The sequence below is a fragment of the Corylus avellana genome, chromosome ca4 (genome assembly GCF_901000735.1).
Source record: "Corylus avellana chromosome ca4, CavTom2PMs-1.0".
NCBI classification, from domain to species: Eukaryota; Viridiplantae; Streptophyta; class Magnoliopsida; order Fagales; family Betulaceae; genus Corylus; species Corylus avellana.
In genome coordinates this window covers 24,544,411-24,562,713 of record NC_081544.1, presented here as the reverse complement: position 1 = coordinate 24,562,713, position 18,303 = coordinate 24,544,411, and the positions used below count along the sequence as shown (strand labels likewise).

The following is an 18,303-nucleotide window of genomic DNA, read 5'->3' as shown; positions in this document are numbered from 1 at the left end:
AACACCTACTTAATTTTTTTTTTTTAAATTACAAAAAAAAAAGTATTTTCTAAAAAAAAAAATTAGGAATTGCTCCCTTATTCATTTGGGGAGTGAAACCACTTGTTACCCTTCAGGGGGTGATTTGATACCCCTGTGTGGACTCTTGGAGTGTGGTTTCAGCCACCCCCATCTGGCCAGATGAGGGTGGCCTATGGCCAAAGGGGGTGGCTCAAATGGCCAAGAGCCACCCCCAATTTTTTATTTTATTTTTTATTTTTATTTTATTTTTATTTTATTTAGAAAATACATTTTTTTTAATTTAAAAAAAATAATTAAGTAGATGCCACGTGTTAACATTTGATTGGTTCACGTGGAATTCCGTTAAGTCAACTAGCGGTCAACTGATGAAGGACTAACTTGATCTATTATCAAAACTACATGGACCTCCTATGATAAAAGTGAAATCTTTAAAAAAAAAAAAAAAAAAAAAGTAATGGAACTCCAAAAACTAATTTAGTATTTAAACCAAGATAAAATGTAGAATGAAAAGCCTCAACTTTTATTTCCTTTCTCTCCAACTTGACGTTGCTCTCTCTCTCTTGCTTTTCATTCTTTGTCTTTTTTTTTCAAAAAGTCACGCATATAAGCATGAATTGCTTTGTCGCGACCAAGTCAAGAAAGGGTTGCTGCCATAGGAGGACCACTCAATGAGACCGACTTTGTCAAACTGTACAAGAATGGGCTCTTATTATTGGACACAAATTTCTTCCAAGCTGGTGGGAGGAAATTTCCTGTCACCTACAGGAGTCTCTTTAATTCCTTAATTGTTCATATCTCTCCTCTCCTTCACACATGGTCTGAAAAATTAGGCACGTATATTGTTTGGTGGAAATGTTGCAAGTGGGTCTCAAGCTTAAGATTTGCTGAGGACCTGAGGTACATCTGTTTGGGAAGCAAAAGGTTACTGATCACCTAAAAAGATTTTGGTGGAAAAAAGTTGTGTTCAAGTGAAAAGGCTCTCCAAAAACTATCGATTCCTACAAAGGTCTTGAGTTTTTTATTTTATTTTATTTTATTGATTTGATGTTCGTAAATGAAAATTTTCACTGGTTATATATAGTACAATCATAAAGAAGTTAACAAGGATTAATTGCAGCTGAATTTCCAAATATTACTGCATATAATTATAAATCCAGTCGTGATGAATTAATCACAAATTTGTAATGAAGACTCTTGGTCTCGAGATATATGTGACACGTCTTTATTGCCAAATTAATCACGAATTAGTTGATCTTTGATTGGATAGTGTTATTAATTTCAACACCAATATTTGCAAACACTCACTTCTGGTGTAGTGCTCCTGGACTTCCCTAGCGTCCAACGAAGACTCAGTCGTTAACAATATTGCTTTAAACTGAATATAAGAATTTTTATATTTTGTCGGTGTTGTGTAATAGACCACCAAATAATACAAAACAATCATATATGAGAATACAAAATAAGTATTTGAGTGTTTGATAACCCTTCTTTTTTAGAAGGTTTTTTTTTTATTATTATTATTGAAAACTTATTTTGATATGACATAAATGTGAAATTCAATTTTTTTTTTTTTTTTTTTTTTGTATTGAAATTCATTTGAGTTTGTAGTAAATGTTTTGTGGTTAAAAAATTTGTTAATTTTTTTTTTTTTTAAAAGTGTAATTAGAAAAAAAAGAAAAAACATGGAAGAGGTTAGCAAACGGGCCTTAAAAATTTCCTGGACTCATCCAACCTCAATGACATTATTATGTCATGTGAAAATTTGGTAAACGTCAACGTATATAGATGGTCATGCCTTTCTCGACAAAAGACAACCTTTGTCAGCAATGCAATCCTATTTTCCTCGAAGAAACCAAAACACAGCCTGTAAGAAAAGGAAATAAAGTCTTAATTAAAAATAAAAATAAAATAAAACAAAATCTTCAGTAAATAAGATCTTAGCTTAGCAGTGATTCTCGTCATTAATGTGCTAACTGTGCTTTTTCATCATGGGCTATGCATGCTATTATGTTAACCTTCAGGATGAACGTACTCTCGGATTGGAATGGCTCGTGTTATCTTTTGGCGATCATCCATCGGATTTGGATTTTTGGGAATAATTTCTTGAAAAAAACTGTAAGGATGAAGTCTCAAGAATGATTTCTCGGAAACTCTTCTCATAATAATCTCTCAGAGACTCCTCCCTGGACTAATTTCTTAGAAGTGTCCTACATCATTATGTCATGTGGTACAATGTGATAGTTATGTGAAATTTTTATAATTAAATACAATCGATAAATAAAAAGGCCAATATTCCTCGTAGCAAATTGATTGGCACACACATATATATCTCTCGACACATTAACTTTTGCAACAAACTTTGCCTAAAAGTGGTAGACATCTATGTGATTCATGAGCCTAGTTATAAATCACTCGTCGTATTAAATTAGGATTATTTAAAATTCTTAGGATGTTAAGAATTCAACATTTATTCCCTCAACACTAGCTATCATATTCATTCATACATTAATATCGACAAGCTGATATGATAAAATTTAAATTTTTTAATTTGAAAATAATATTTGAAATTTGAAGAAATATACTCCTTGTGTTAGATTCTAATTAAACATGCATGGATAACACGTACGTTTAAAAAAGAAAAAGAAAAAAAAAATTGTTAAAGTATTTACTGTTATACATATATATATATATATATATGTTAGAATATATGAAAAATATATAATATTTTTCGTATATTCCATAATTATGCTGATATCAAATATTCTCTATTTATGGGTTGATCGTAATCAAATATTGATATTGTAATCAAGTTAAGGAGATTTGATTATTATACTTGTATTTAGACATTGCCCTATGAATTAATAAGGACCTTTGTATTGTAGACAAAAGTTAATGAGCACAATGTAACCGCGCCCTTAGGGTATTCTTAGTGGTGGACGTAGGTGTTTAACACCGAACCACCCGTAACTTCTTTGTATTTATTTTCTATATTGTTTCCACTCAATAATTCCAACATGGTATCAGGGATATTTCAACATGGTATCACAGCTATTTCAACAGGGTATCATTATTTCAACATGGTATCAAAGCCACTTTCTTGTGACCTTCAACATCCTTGACGTTTCCTCAAGTTCCATCCGACAATCTCGATGCTCAAGTCCACAGCCACACTCCACCCAAAAGCTTTTGCCAATTCTGCCACACGCCATTACATTCCACCAATCACCTCGGCATTCACACAATTCCATAGATCAGATGCTATAAAGTTCATAGCCATTGAGATCCGCCAAAACGGAGTCTCCACGTGCAAAAACAAATAATAATAATAATAAAAAGGTTAGAGTGACCCCAACACACGCGCCACATGTCGGTCATGTTTGGTGCGCCGATCTGATAACCAACCCAAGTGGGCTCATTTTCTTTTTATTTTTGGCCCAGGTCGACCATTTTTAAGTTTTGGCTCATTGTTAGCCCTAACTCGTTGTCGGCCCATTTTGGATTTTAGCCCATCGTTGGCCCTTTTGAAGTTTTGCTCATTGTTAGCCCTAACCCATTGAATCTGCATTCACTAGCCACCTGCCGCCGTCGCTGGCCACCCGCCAGCCTCTATCTTCTCTAGTAGCCTCCACCATCTACGGCTTGTTCCCGACCTCCGCCACCGCCGTCATTATTGATTCGGATTTCAAACTCAAGGTTCCAAAATATTCTACCTTAAGTTTGAGGGGGATGTTAGAATATATGGAAAATATATAATATTTTCTGTATATTCCATAATTATGTTGATATCAAATATTCTCTATTTATGGGTTAATTGTAATCAAATATTGGGATTGTAATCAAATTAAGGGAATTTGATTACTATATTTGTATTTAGACATTGCCCTATAAATAAGGACATTTGTATTGTAGACAAAATTCAATAAGCACAATGAGCACTTTGGGTATTCTGAGTGGCGGACGTATGTGTCTAACACCGAACTACCCGTAAATCCTTTGTGTTATTTCTCTCTTTCTTCCACTCTCCACAATATATTCACAATATATATGTGATCAGTTTGGTTGAAAAATGAATTCCTTACGTATTAATTTGTTAGTTGAGTCAAATTTGAAAGGGAATGTCCTTCCAACTTAGGTTCAATACTTGGTGGATTTAGTGGGACCAAACCACCAAAACATCTTTTGATCGTATTTGGCTTGGGATATTACATATATCAAACTAGTTTAATTAGTTTTTGCTGTTGTACTATTTTGCAATATTGTTACTTGTACTAAGGTATACATTTGCTGCTATCAAATAACCAAGATTAGGAGTTGAAAAAACTCGGATGTTTTGTCAAACAATGTTGTGTGCGGAGTGGTGGATATTTTTATCTACATACTAATACAAACTTGATCAAACGCATGATAGAAAAATGCTTGGTTTTCATCTCATATTTATCTGCATACAAGAGATAGGCAAATTCTATGTTGAATCTGTAAGACCTGTATGTGAGTTCTACAAATTCAATAGTAGATTTAAAAAAATAAATAAATAAATAAAATTAAAAAAAAAAAACAAAAAAAAAAAGCAAAAAGCAAAAGAAAAAGAAAAAAGAAAGATGTATACATAGGAGAATGACACCATGATGCAGAAGGAAAAATAAATTAGTTATCTTTTAATTTTATTTGGGTCTTATTAGTTAATTAGGTTACTTATTTTTAGACTGGTGTTTTATCTATATTTTAGGAGTTGTTGTAATGGGCTTGGCCTAAAGTCATCTAATCTAGAATTAGTGATATTTTATAATTAGTTAATGGGCTTAACTCAAAGTCAGTCAAATTTGAGTTAGGGTTTATTTTATCTTGTCTATTTAAATGCTATTTGTTTTCCTATGGAGATCAGATGATGATTAATGAAAAAAGATGTTTTCTTGGATGCATGATTACTCTCTTTCTTCTTGGTGGTAAGATTCTACCAAAACTTCATACATTGTTGACAGGTGAGACTCTAACTAACGTGGTTTATCTTATTTTCTATTATTTTTTTTATATTTTTCATTGTTCTCCTTCTGTCCTGCGTCAATTTAGTATCAAAGCAAATCTCTCAGATATTTTCAAGACTTGAGGAATCGAGTTTGGAGCAAGCAAAACAAAAAAACAAAAAAAATAAGTTTTTCATGTTTTAAAACTCAAGGACGAGTTTTTTACGAAGAAGAGAATGATGCAAAAGGAAAAATAAATAAGTTGTCTTTTAATTTTATTTGGGTCTTATTAGTTAGTTAAATTACTTATTTTTAGACTAGCGTTTTATCTATATTTTAGGAGTTATTGTAATGGACTTGGCCTAAAGTCATATAATCTAGAGTTAGTGATATTTTATAATTAGATAATGGGCTTAGCCCAAAGTCAATCAAATTAGCGTTATGATTTATTTTACCGTGTCTATTTAAATGCTCTTTGTACTCCTATGGAGATCAGATGATGATTAATAAAAAGAGATGTCTTCTTGGAGGCATGATTGCTCTTTTTCTTCTTGGTGGTGAGATTCTACCAAAACCCCATGCATTGTTGACCGGTAAGACTCTGATCAACGTGGTTTATCTTATTATCTATTATTTTTGATATATTTTTCATTGTTCTCCTTCCGTCCTGCATCAATTTAGTATCAGAGCCATCCTGCAATTGTTTTCTACCAACAATTGCGAGATCCAACGAAAATTCATCATGCATGTATCATTACGATTATCCCACCATCAACCCAAGAAGCATGAGGCAAATTGGGAGTAGGCTGAGTAGCACCTTTACGCAGCAAGGGTATGACGTTCCAATGCAGGTAAGAATGGATGTATCAGGTTTTCATGGTGAACGGGATTCATATGCATTCCAAGATTGGCTCTTTGCCTTGGAGGACTACCTTGAGTGGTGGTAGCGTGAGGAAGAATACCTTCACCGCCTTTATCTACCACCCATCTCCAATTGGGAAGAGATGAAATTCAAATTGCAAGAGAAGTATGGACCTAAACATTATATTTAACAGCAACGTATGGATGCTGTTTGGCACAGGTATGTCCTAAGAATCGAAACTTTAGAGAAACCACTACCACCGTGCAATAAAAACTATCCAGAAACCCACCCCAAATGTACCACCCCTGCCGTTCATAAACCACAAGAGACCAAAAGACAACCACCGTTGATATCCAAGCCACCATTGAAGAACAATCAAGCCACCACTCTGTCATTCGTTCCACAAATCCCAGCCAAAACAAATCAACCTAATGCCCAAATAGAAAAAGGAATGCAGTCAGAAAGTCCACCGAAGCCCATTACACCCCAATTCCCACAAACTGCAACCCCCACGAATCTGGCCATTTTAGAAAATTCACTAGCAACACCCATCAACCACACCCAATTGGCAACCTTTGTTGTTCAAGAACTAAACGAAACCGAAGCAGAAACCCAATCGAAACCACAAAGCCTCCAACTTTTAGCAAATCCGACACCGTTAGCGCCGCAAATCCCCCGAACAGTGATCACTGCAGCATCTAGTTGCCCACCCATCACTACCTTCATTTCTGCTAACGCCAACGACCCAACACCACAGCAGCTCAACTGCACCGCCGAACCATCACGAGAATGCATTGCCACAGCCACCACTAAACACTCAAGACAAACCCCACAACAAAGTGTCCAAACCCACAAAGAAACCCAAGCAGAAACTCTCACGCAGACCATCGTTTTACAATCACAAGCGCAAAACCAAAACTCAAACCTTCCAACCGTTCCACAACCACCGATAAAAGAATGCAAGCATCCATCTCTACCCAAAATATCACCTTTTCCGCCGGTGCTCTGCGCCATCAATTGGTCCTCCGGCGATCAACCAAGACCCCTCTACAATTGGTCCTCCGGCGATCTGCGTCGCCAACAGCCACGCCCTGTCGCGCCAGTCTGCCAGACCAGCAAACCACCCTGTCGGGCTGCCTTCCATTAGTCATCCTCTGGTCTTTACAGAGCTACTCTCTTGTGCAAGAGAAGAGTATGTTGTTGTTTGGTTCAGGAAGAAGAAAAGAAAGACAAAAATACTAATAATACCAAAAAAAAAAAAAAAAAAAAAGATACAAAAGAAAGCTTTCGATTTTACTTGAGAAAGGCTTTTAGTCAAGATCTCGGTCAACATCTAAAAGGTCAACAGGATAGAAGTGAAAATGGTCCTGTTGTTCTCAATGGGCTTTTCAGGAAGTTAGCCTTTGCAACTATGAGGGCCTGTACTTCATATTCTACACTCAAGCCCATGTCAGCAACAAATCTCTCAATATTTTCAAGACTTGAGGAATCGGGTTTGGAGCAAGCAAAAAAAAAGTTTTCTATGTTTTTAAATGTTTATAAACTGGAGAGTGAGTTTTTTTCCAAGAAGAGAATGAGGCAGAAGGAAAAATAAATAAGTTGTCTTTAAATTTTATTTGGGTCTTACTAGTTAATTATGTTACTTATTTTTAGACGGTTGTTTTATCTATATTTTAGGAGTTATTGTAATGGGCTTGACCTAAAGTCATCTAATCTAGAGTTAGTGATATTTTGTAATTAGATAATGGGCTTAGCCCAAAGTCAATCAAATTAGTGTTAAGGTTTATTTTACCGTGTCTATTTAAATGTTCTTTGTACTCCTATAGAGACCAGATGAAAAAAGATGTTTTCTTGGAAGCATGATTGCTCTCTTTCTTCTTGGTGGTGAGACTCTACCAAAACCTCATTATTGACCAGTGAAACTATGATCAACGTGGTTTATCTTATTTTCTGTTATTTTTGACATATTTTCTATTGTTCTCCTTCCGTCACGCGTCACGCGTCACGCCAATTAATGTATCTCTGCTTGATATGATATATTAGTATTGGTGCATTCTGTGTGCTATTTCAGAGTAGCCAGATATTATATATGTATATGCTTACATATTATCACTTTATTTATCAACCTATCCAATGATCCGGCCCTCGTATTCAAATCCAAATAACTAAAAGAAAAAAAAAAAAATTAAAATCATTTAAGCTTTGATGGAATTAGGGCAACTGCTGTACTATGATAAAATTAAAGTTTAAAAAATCCTCAATAGTATAAGAACAATGTATTGGACCAAAAGAGATATAAATACTAGTAGGAGTGGGCACGGATCGGGGCGGGTCAGGTATTGGCTTTTTTCTCATCCGCCCTGCACCCTGCGGGTTTGGGAAATTCCAACCCGTCACTCGCAAAAAATTACAGTTCCCGCGCGGGTTTGGGTATTGCTGGCCGGGTTGAATAGGCGCGGGTTTTGCGGGGCGGGTCGGGTAAGAATCAAAGCATCAAAATTTTCTTTTCCAACAATTTTCTCAACAAGCAAACAGATCGAGGGAAATAAGGAGAAGAAGAGAAGGAAATCAGATGGAAAGGAGAAAAAATTTAACTAATCAATTACAAGTCACAACTTACCTCATGATTCATGAGAACCTAATAATCAGAGGGAAAGAGGTCCATAATTCCATCTTACTCTCTCTCACCGTAAATTTATTTCTCTCTCTCTTCTTTATCTCTCTTTCTCACTAATTCTCCCTCCATTTCACTCTCTTCGACTCTTTCTCAATCTCCTTGTCGTTTCGTCTTCGAGCTCTCTGGATGTCGGCAGAAAGAGCATGGGTGGGAGCTAGGTGATGGAAGTTGCGTGGAGGGGGAAAGAAGGAGAAGAAGAAGAAGAAGAAAATCAAAGAGAAAGAAGGAGAAAATTCTCTTGCTGGATCTGGAGGGTGATGGAAGCTGCGTGGAGGGGGAAAGAAGGAGAAGAAGAAAGGGGGAAAGAAGGAGAAGAAGAAGGAGAAAATCAGAGGGAAAGGAGGAGAAAATTCTCTTGCTGGATGGAGGCGTGAGATGAGAGAAAATAGGGAGTGGATCGGAGATATTTTGGGTTTTTAGGGTTATGTTCATGGGCGGGTAGAATTGGGGCGGGGCGGGTACCCGCGTGAAAAAAATGGCTAAACCCGATACCCGACCCCGCTCTGCACGGGTTAGAGAAATTTTACCCAAACCCGCAAAAATACACATAATACCCAGTCGAGGCGGGGCGGTTCGGGGCAGGTTTGCGGGTTGGGCAGGTTTTTGACCAGCCCTAAATACTAGTTGAAAGAGCCGAAACAGAGAAACGAAGTAACAGAATAAAAGATTTATCAAAATCTCATTTTGGTGACACGACTAATAATAAACCTGTAAGATTTGATACATAAAAATAATAAGAAAATATTTGCATTGCTAATCATTTGATTGGGCCATTAAATGTGCAAAATGTGCAATTTATAGTATATTATTTGTAGCAAAGAATTCTTTGCAGGAGCAAGTTTGCTTAAACACAATATATGAAACATTTGAAAAGTAAATATAAAATTACTAGACTAAAATAATCTACAAAATTAAGCACACTAAATCGAGCATTCAACTTCACAAAAAGCTCTTGTCATGCGGTTAATATTTATGTAATCATGAACTGAGAATGTGGACCCAGTTCTGCCACGTATGCATGCCTATTAGTAGTAGGGTAGCCAGGTCAACCGTATGTAGGATGCTTATCAATATTACCATACAACACATACTAATTCGAGAAACTAGCTATATATACAACGGCTATATTATATATGTCTTCGGCAAATTAACACATCAAATGTCAGTTATGATATATGGATCATCAATTCATAACATGCCAAATTAAGTAACAAGAAAACTAATTCAGACTACACTTCTCACTTAATGTGATTGTCGATCAGATATCACATCTACATCAGGCATCCTTGATTCATGATCCATCACACCCTTTATAAATTTCCGATACACAAGGATGAGGATAACGAAGAAGGTTAGGCCAATGATACAGATGGGAATGGCAAGATTCATGGAAGGCACTAACACAGCATATGTGGCCGTGACAAATGCTAGTACCATTGTTATCATGGCCCCCAAAATGAGGATGGAGGCCAGAATGAAAACTTGCGTGCGATGGCGTTCATCGTAATGCTTGTAGAAAAGAAATGGCATCAATAGGTGGATAAAGACAGCAGAACTTGACAACACCATTGATATGGTATCTGTGATAACGAATGCTTTGAAAGCAGCATTTTTTCTCAGAAGTGCAGAGCCTGGGTGTGAGCCTTCTCCACTACTCGCAAAACCCCCAGGCATGGTAATACATGCTGCAAAGGTCACGGTTGTAATCAGTGCAGCCACTACCAAATGGGCTTGTGCTGCATTCTGCAATAAAGATTTCCAATCTTCGTCCTTGTCTCCTCTAAACATGCCCCCTACCGCAAACTGTGTAATGTTTATACCGATATTATTAGGAATTTTTATATAGCTTGTAAGAAAAAGAGCACGTATAATATTTTTTATTTTAGAAAGGGATTTAGCATGGATTTTTTTATTAGGGTCAATTTTCTGTTGATGATTTATTATGGATTTTTATATATATACCTCATGGTCACTATTTTTTTTATAGCCCCTAATTAATGTAATTATAAAAAATGAGAATATGTAGAAACATATATCATTTAATACATAAAAAAATAATAATAAAACAAGTAGAAACTATTATATATAGCACCTAATGTACATTGTCATTTGTTTTTATAGATTATAATTTTTTTAAACCAACATGTAATTAACATGCAATGTAAGAATTAGAACATATAAACGAAAGCATTTATCATATATTCATAGATGTAACTGTGATCAAATTGAAACGCTCAAATCATTTAAAGACACAATTGGAATTTAAAACAAGAAAAAGAAAAGAAAAGAAAAATGCTGCATGTACGTTATAGAAAGAAAAAGTAAAAAGGAAAAAATGAAAGTTAATAAGAATAGATATAATTTGTTATTAACATTCAAACTCAACCATATACACAAAGTATTTATGACATAAAGTAAATATCTAAATTATTAATAAAAGAGCATATTTAAATTTTTACACAAATAAAATAATAACACAACATTACAAAAGTGAGTAGATACAATATACAACAAAAAATAAACTGCAAATAAAAGTTGATCTAAATGGCAAGCACATTATAACCACAAATGGGATAGTATGTTTTTGTCCTTATGTACTAAGTTCCTGCTTGATCTCCTCTTTGATTTCATTTTTGCTACCCGTCCCTTAGTACATGCACCAAACTCCTATTAAGGTACCTCACTGTAATAGAACTTAAAAGATACTACAATGAAGACCATACAATCTAACCAAAAAAAGAATTTTACAAAAATATATAATCAATCATTAAGTAAGTACTCATCATACATGTAACATGCTTACCAATACATATCGAAACAAATCAAATAAAGTAACTAAATAAACTAATCTCCCCATTTTGAATCAAACACATTGACAATGAGATCAAACTTTGTTTCACATCGGCTATGAGTAGACAATTGTAAAAGTATTGAGATGGAAATGATTATTGCACAGTCAAATTTATCAAATTATATCTCATCAAACTGTTTAAAATCATGTCTTCATATTTTTTGAATATTTTTACTACCATGTGACTCTGCATGTCAACCAAAAAGATATACAGACAAACACATAATAAATTATACCCATGCTTCAAGGAAATAGAAAATAAATGGTTGCTTCAAGGAAATAGAAAATAAATGGTTACATAGTGAGGGTGGGACATATTTTCTTTCTCTTATTTCCTTTGCTTTCTTTTCTTTTATTTCCCCACAGCAAACAAACCTCAAAAAGCATTAGACTTTAAAATTAGGCTAAAAATTCAAAATTTTCATCAACGCCATCAAAATTCAAATCTAACCTGACGATCAGCGATTTGCTGAGCGATTGCCTGAGTGATTGCCGTAGTGACTTCCATCTCCTTCTGCAATACGCCAAGATAAACAAAAAGTCAAGTAACAGTTCTGAATGAAAATTTATTTTAGCATCAAAGAGTATATGCACATTGACATTATTGTAACATAAAAGTAAATACAAATGACTTGCTTGGATTAGTAGGAAAAACTCAATAATTAACTTCATCAAAATTAACACCAAGTTTAGTTGAGTTAATTTATTAAATTTTGCACCTGAATTTTTAGTATTCTTTAACACTCAGTCTCACACATTAGTCACATTTCTCTTTCTATGTGTGTGATGTGCTTCTTTTTCTTCCTATAAAACCCAATCAAACCAGCATACATTGTTCGTAATTCAATTCTATATGCATGTTCAGATGTAGCGAAGACATGATACTCTAAACCCAGAAGAGTTGCTGGAACACCTAATATACACAGCTACAACCGAGATCAGCCACCACCTTGTTGCTCAATCCCCAAATGAACTCTCGAGTCTCGGCCTGATATAATTTCATCATGTTACCCACCAAAACAAAATTAAAAAAAAAAACAATACAAAAAAATAAAAAACCAATGTCGAATCATATTGTTAAATTCTACAACAATCATTGGAAAGAGTAGCTTGTCATTAGTTGAAAATTACCAACCACGCCAATAGGCTCAAATTACCTTTTTTCAGGCTACTATAAAAAACTAACACTTAGAGCAATTACCTTTTTTCAGTTTCAACTTCAAAATCTGAAAGTTACATATAAATTTTGCTAATAGATTAATTGTTAGATAGCTTTAGTAGACAAGCAGATAACCATTCTTGATAAAGACCCATATCAGCAAACAAACAAAATGAATAAATAAGAAACAGAGCTTGAAGCAAAAAAAGAAAAAGGAATAGCAAGCCAAATGCATTTTTTATTATAGCTATATAAATAAATCGATTAATTTAAAATAAATAAAAAATAAAAAATAAAAGGGAGAGAGAAAGTGTATGGGCATTCTTTTACCCTCCTTCAGTCTCAAGGCATATGTTTGATTCACAGTATGGGATGACGATATCATTTATAATGAACTAATTATTACTGCAAGTTTCACTGCACAATTTTTTTTTTTTTTTTGAAAATAACAACATTAGAAAGTGGAATTTGTAGGCATAAAATAAAACTCAAGAATTGGGGAATTACTTCCTCAATTTCTCTATAAACTTCTTCCCACAAACGAAGTCATGTTGAAAAAAGAGAAACTTATATAAAAGATCTATAAGACAAATAAAACATAGTAAGTTTACAATTAAAAATGTTTTTTTTTCATGTGTCAAGTAACTAATACTTGGCAAATAGTCATATGCGACTAAATTTAGATTAAAAAAAATCGTATATGACTTTCTACTTTGGGTAATATGGTTTGGTCTCTATCTATCAAATTATTTAAATATTAATTCTCACTCATCTCATTTCAATGCTGCAAATAGAAGCAAACATGCGTCCATTAAAACTAAACAAGGAAGAACCTAAATGATGAAAATTAACATGGAGAAACTGGAAATATTGAAGTTTATATAAAAATATCCAATCATAAAGAAGCTTCATTTATTAGTAGGCATAAGATTATCTTTTCATTTTGATCGTCCACAATGTAGAGAAGTAAACCCAAATTAGTAGTAGAGTCTCTACTGTGGTCTTTGGAAAGAGAATGCTCTTAACCAATTTTAAAGTGGAGACTTGAGGCATTTCTATGCATTTCTTTTGCACCATAAAATGAAAATGCACTATATCAAGTTGAAAAATACTATTTCCTCAACAAAGAGGAAGCTAAAGAAGCTACTTTTTATATAGCTTTAAGATTCAAAAAAATATAATGCGTATTACCAGTCGAATCCTATGCCAAACAAAAAGTGCCCAAAAACCATAATAGGCAAATCAGGTGCTAATGCAGTTATGAAAGCTCTAGTACAATAGAATAAAGCAATGCTATCAACTCTCTTTTTGGTTCAAATTCACCATTTAGCTTATTCAAGACATTGAGAATATCATCTACATTTACCAAATTTAATAGAGAAACTTACTTAAGAAGTCAACAGCTTTAAATGCGAAGATAAAGCAAATCAATACACCATATATATAACGAACCACTGGTCTACAAAAGGCATCATCTACAAAATTAGAAACAAAAGCAAAGGCTGTATTCAATTTTCACTATAAATTCAAACAAAAAGTAAGCATTTGATATAAACAAAAAAAGATAATGAATCAAAAACAACTTGTCAACATAGAATCGTTCTCAAATTAAAATCATTCCCAACATCCAATCATTAATCTATGAAGAACATTAAACATAGTTTCAAGAACACATAATAAAAATATTAAGTTTCACACATAGCCCTAGCTAAAAAGATTAGTCACTCATAATCATGAAAATAAATTCCATGATCAAAATGCTAAACATTGAGTACAACAAAAGGAAAATAAAAACTAAAGAAAGAAAATAGTTCTACTGGTCGAATGGGCAAAACTTTGGCTCTCCTAAAAATTCAGCTCCGCTCTTGACGTGGAGCACCAGGTCTTTAAAGCTGGTATTCTTTTCCTCTAGTTAGTCCCCCCACATGAGACAAAGAACTCTCCTTCTTTGTTGCTTTTACTGTCCACGTTTCAGCAAAGGCCAAATTCTTTTGTTTGTGTCTCTTTCACATCTCACGCATCTGCTGCTATTTTGAAAGACAAAATTTTGTTTCCATTTTTAAGCTTCACATACTGAGCTCTTTGTCTTTGGTCTCCACGCCTTTGTTCCGATTTTCTGAGAATGCAGAGGTGGCGGTGGTTTTTTGGAAGAAAATTTGAAGAGAGGAGAGGGTGGTTGAGGCCCTAGAAGCCCTTGCTTCCATGGTGAAGATGGAGATGAGAGTCAGAGAGAGCTCCTCACAAAAGGGTGCTGCTACCTTTTTCCTGACACCAGATTTTTTGGCAGAAAATTCGGGAATTGTTGAAAATAATTGATTGGATACGAAGGGATTCCGAAAATTCGGGCGAAAATCCAGCTGATTGGAGATGGTGAGCCATACCGATGCATGCTCTGCCTCTCGCCCTGCCACACTCCCTCTTCTCCGATCTCTGTTTCTCTCACTCCATTAATCTCTCTGGTTCTCACACTTTGTTTCAGTGAAAACCGAAAGACAAGGAGAAAGAAGGAATTTGGGAGAAGAAAGATGAAAGGAGAAGGAGAAAAGAAAGAAAGGAAGAAAAGAGGAGGGTGTCGGCAGGTGGGGAAGGTGAGGAAAAAAAAAGGAGAAGAAGAAGGTGGATGAGTGAGTGGTGTTGGCAGTAATGGAAAAGGAAAGAAAAAAGAAAAGAAAAGATGGGGGTAGTGGGGAAGGGGAAACAGTGGTTGTATCATAGAGTTGGTAGGATTAGGCTGTCTTGCACGTCGATTTTGAAGACAGTCAGAAGCCATCTTTTGTGTCAAAGAAGAACGAAGAAAAAAGGTGTGAAAGACAAAAATAAGTTAAATAACCACTAAATCAATTTCCCACAAAAAAAAAAAGAAAAGAAAAAAAAACCTATCAATACCCAACCACTAACATGTGCTGGACAAAGAGAGGAAGAAACAATTAAAGAAAACCCATCAAATTTCACCCAGGAAAAATTGAAAATGTATCTATAAAAGTCATAGAAAGAATCCTAAATCAATTTCCCACAAAAAAACTCAGCAATACCCAATCATTAACCTGTGCTGGACAAAGAGAGGAGGAAACAATTAAAGAAAACCCATCAAATTTCACCCAGGAAAAATCATACTCAAACTTGTTAAAAATCATACAAAGAAACCAATCATCCAAAGGTCAATACTTTACCACTAAATCAACTTCCCACACACACACACAAAAAAAAAAAAAAAATCCCAGCAATAGCAATACCCAATCACTAACCCGAGGAAGCAATATCCAACAATAGCTATCTTTAGCTTGTTTCTCAGCTTCTCCCTCTATCTCAGCATCTCACTCTCCGCTCGTCTTTCTCAATCTTTCTCTGTGTTCTGGACAGAGAGGAAGAAATTAACAAAGAAATAAGAGGGAAAGTGGGAGTAGTTGCATTAAAAAGACAAAAATGTGAAAACAACTTCTCAAGTTCTTTTTTTTTTTTTTTTTCAGGAAGGTCAAAATAGTCATTTTACTCTCAAACAAAATTTTTACTGTTCCTGTGCCCTGTCCACTTGATTTCTAACTGCATACTTGGCAAGTCCATGGCCGCTTGGTTCGCAACTCGTTTAACATGCCCAATCATCCAACTTTTATTATAGCTTTAAGATTAAGATAAAAGATAAAAATATCCACACAACTTTTTAAATTCATTAGATTTAAGAAGGGCAAATTAATAGTTTCGCAATCTAAAGAAATGTCAAAAGACAAAAATAACCTTATCTAACTAAATCATGATAAACAAAGAGTAAGGGTAAAATAATAAATTTAAAGTACAAAAGAAAATTCACTGTTTGGCTTGCATTCCCACTTTTTATCGCCCATTCCTTCTTAAGCTTCCTTCATAAAAGACCAAAAAATCTCTATAAAAAAGTTTGACTCTTTACTAGGGCTGAAATAGCAGTTGCTGTTAGCAGTTAGTGGCTAAAACCGCTAACCGCAACCGCCTAGGCGGTTAGTAAAAATTACTAACCGCCTCCGCTAACCGGATAGCGGTTAACCGCCCGGTTAGCGGTTAACCGCTTTGTGATAACCGCTTTTTCCTAACCGCTTTTTTTTTGCTTTTTTTTGGACCGGTTTTGGGCTCACTTTAATCATTTTTTTTTGCTCATTTTGAACCTTTTTTTTTGTTTTTGTTTTTTTTTTCCCTTTTCAATTCCCTTGTTTTCGTTTCAGCTCTCATTCCTTTCTCTCTCTTTTTCTCTCTCTCTCGAACAAAGAAGCAAACAACCTTTAGGTATTGAATCTATCTCTCTGATTTATGACATTATATCATTAGACCCAACATTTTCTCTCTTAATAATTATTAATGAATTATGAATGGTTTTAAAAACTACACTCATAAAACTCTCACAACCCAAACCAGATCTTTTGGTATATAAGTATATTCAACCTAAACTCTCGATCGATCTCAGCTCACACACTTGAAACTCTCATAATCCCAAAATTCTGATACATCTAATGTTGCTTGCACATTGTAATAAACAAACTTTCGATTAACACAAACATGCACAAGTACCCTTTTCCCTTTATTGAACAGAAAAAAAAAAATAAATAAATAAAAAATACAAGAGAACCTGCTTTGGCCGAAACCCTAGCTACTTGGGCCTAAGCCTCTAATAATCTTGTGTAAATGGTGTAAAAATCAAAATCAAGTTACTAAACTTACCTTGCTTGGCGACGAGAGACGGCGAGTTGAGAGAGGGAGCGACGGAGAGTCGGAGACAGCGAGTTGAGAGAGAGAGAGAGAGAGAGAGCGACGCGAGACGGAGTCAATATGCGAGAGTGAGGCAGGCGAGGCAGGCTTGAGAGTTGAGAACTTGAGAGGCTGCGGCTTGCAGATGCAAGGCTTCGGATTTAGAATCGCAGATGCAGGGAGAAGGAGGCAAGGTGCTTCGGATTTTAGGGTTAGAAAAGAGGGAATATATAGAAGTGCAAAACGACGTCGTTTTGCACTTCTATATAATAAAAAATTAATAATAATAAAACATTAAAACTGATGTTAGGGGGAATCGAACCCAGAACTTCGGTTTAAAAACTCGCGCGTGTACCACTACGCTACAAAGCCTCATTGCAATTTATTATATGAAATATATATATAATATATTTTAAAAAAAAGCAATTAGCAGTTAGCGGGTTTCCAAAACCCACTAACCGCTAACCGCAACCACCTAGGCGGTTAGCGGTTAGGCAGCTAGCGGTTAGGCGATTTTAAATTTCAGCCCTACTCTTTACATACTCAGAGGGCAAAACGGTAATTTAAATATAAAAAAAAGAAAAACATCCATACAACTTTTTAAATTCGTTAGATTTAGAAAGGAAAAATTAGTAGTTTCGCAATCTAAAAAAATGACAAAAAGACAAAAATAACCTTATTTAACTAAATCATGATGAATAAAAAATAAGGTTAAAATAATAAATTTAAAGTGCACAAAAAAAAAAAAAATTTACAGTTTGGCTTGCATTCAACTTCTTATATATCTTTTAAGTAAAGATATATAGGCAAATGCTTTGAACTTTGAAGGTTAGGCATGATAGTTTAGGTAATGAAGAACAAAGAGAAGTAGCTTACAGCTGGAATCAACTTGCATTAATCTGTGCGTGTGTTGTCTACATATATATGGAAAACCGGAAAATTTCATGCTTTCTTTATTCTTGACGAGCGGTTTTGGCGCTCATCAAATATATATGTTTTTGTAGTAACGTTTTATAATATATTTGGAAGTATAATAGCATGACGGCTGCAACATATAAGTAC

At 34.7% G+C, this 18,303-nt stretch overlaps 1 protein-coding gene across 11 annotated transcripts; it reads right to left on the bottom strand.

Annotated features, from left to right (window-relative positions):
- Positions 1-1,711: 1,711 nt before the first annotated feature.
- Positions 1,712-17,429, bottom strand: LOC132176925 (protein ACCELERATED CELL DEATH 6-like). Of its 11 annotated transcripts, none has more exons than XR_009439687.1 (6): positions 17,215-17,429; positions 15,777-15,883; positions 13,920-14,006; positions 12,286-12,360; positions 11,824-11,886; positions 1,712-1,885 (listed from the first exon to the last, which is right to left on the bottom strand). XR_009439687.1 is itself a non-coding variant. In XM_059589085.1 (6 exons), the coding sequence occupies exons 5-6, from the start codon at positions 11,878-11,880 to the stop codon at positions 9,764-9,766; spliced, it is 618 nt and encodes a 205-aa protein (XP_059445068.1). In that variant the 5' UTR covers positions 11,881-11,886; positions 12,286-12,360; positions 13,920-14,006; positions 15,765-15,883; positions 17,215-17,429; the 3' UTR covers positions 9,634-9,763. The 11 variants fall into 11 exon arrangements, 5 of the variants coding, with proteins under 5 accessions (XP_059445068.1, XP_059445066.1, XP_059445067.1 ...); XM_059589085.1 differs by lacking the exon at positions 1,712-1,885 and adding an exon at positions 9,634-10,324 and having other exon boundaries at positions 15,765-15,883; XM_059589083.1 differs by lacking the exon at positions 1,712-1,885 and adding an exon at positions 9,634-10,324.
- Positions 17,430-18,303: the final 874 nt, after the last annotated feature.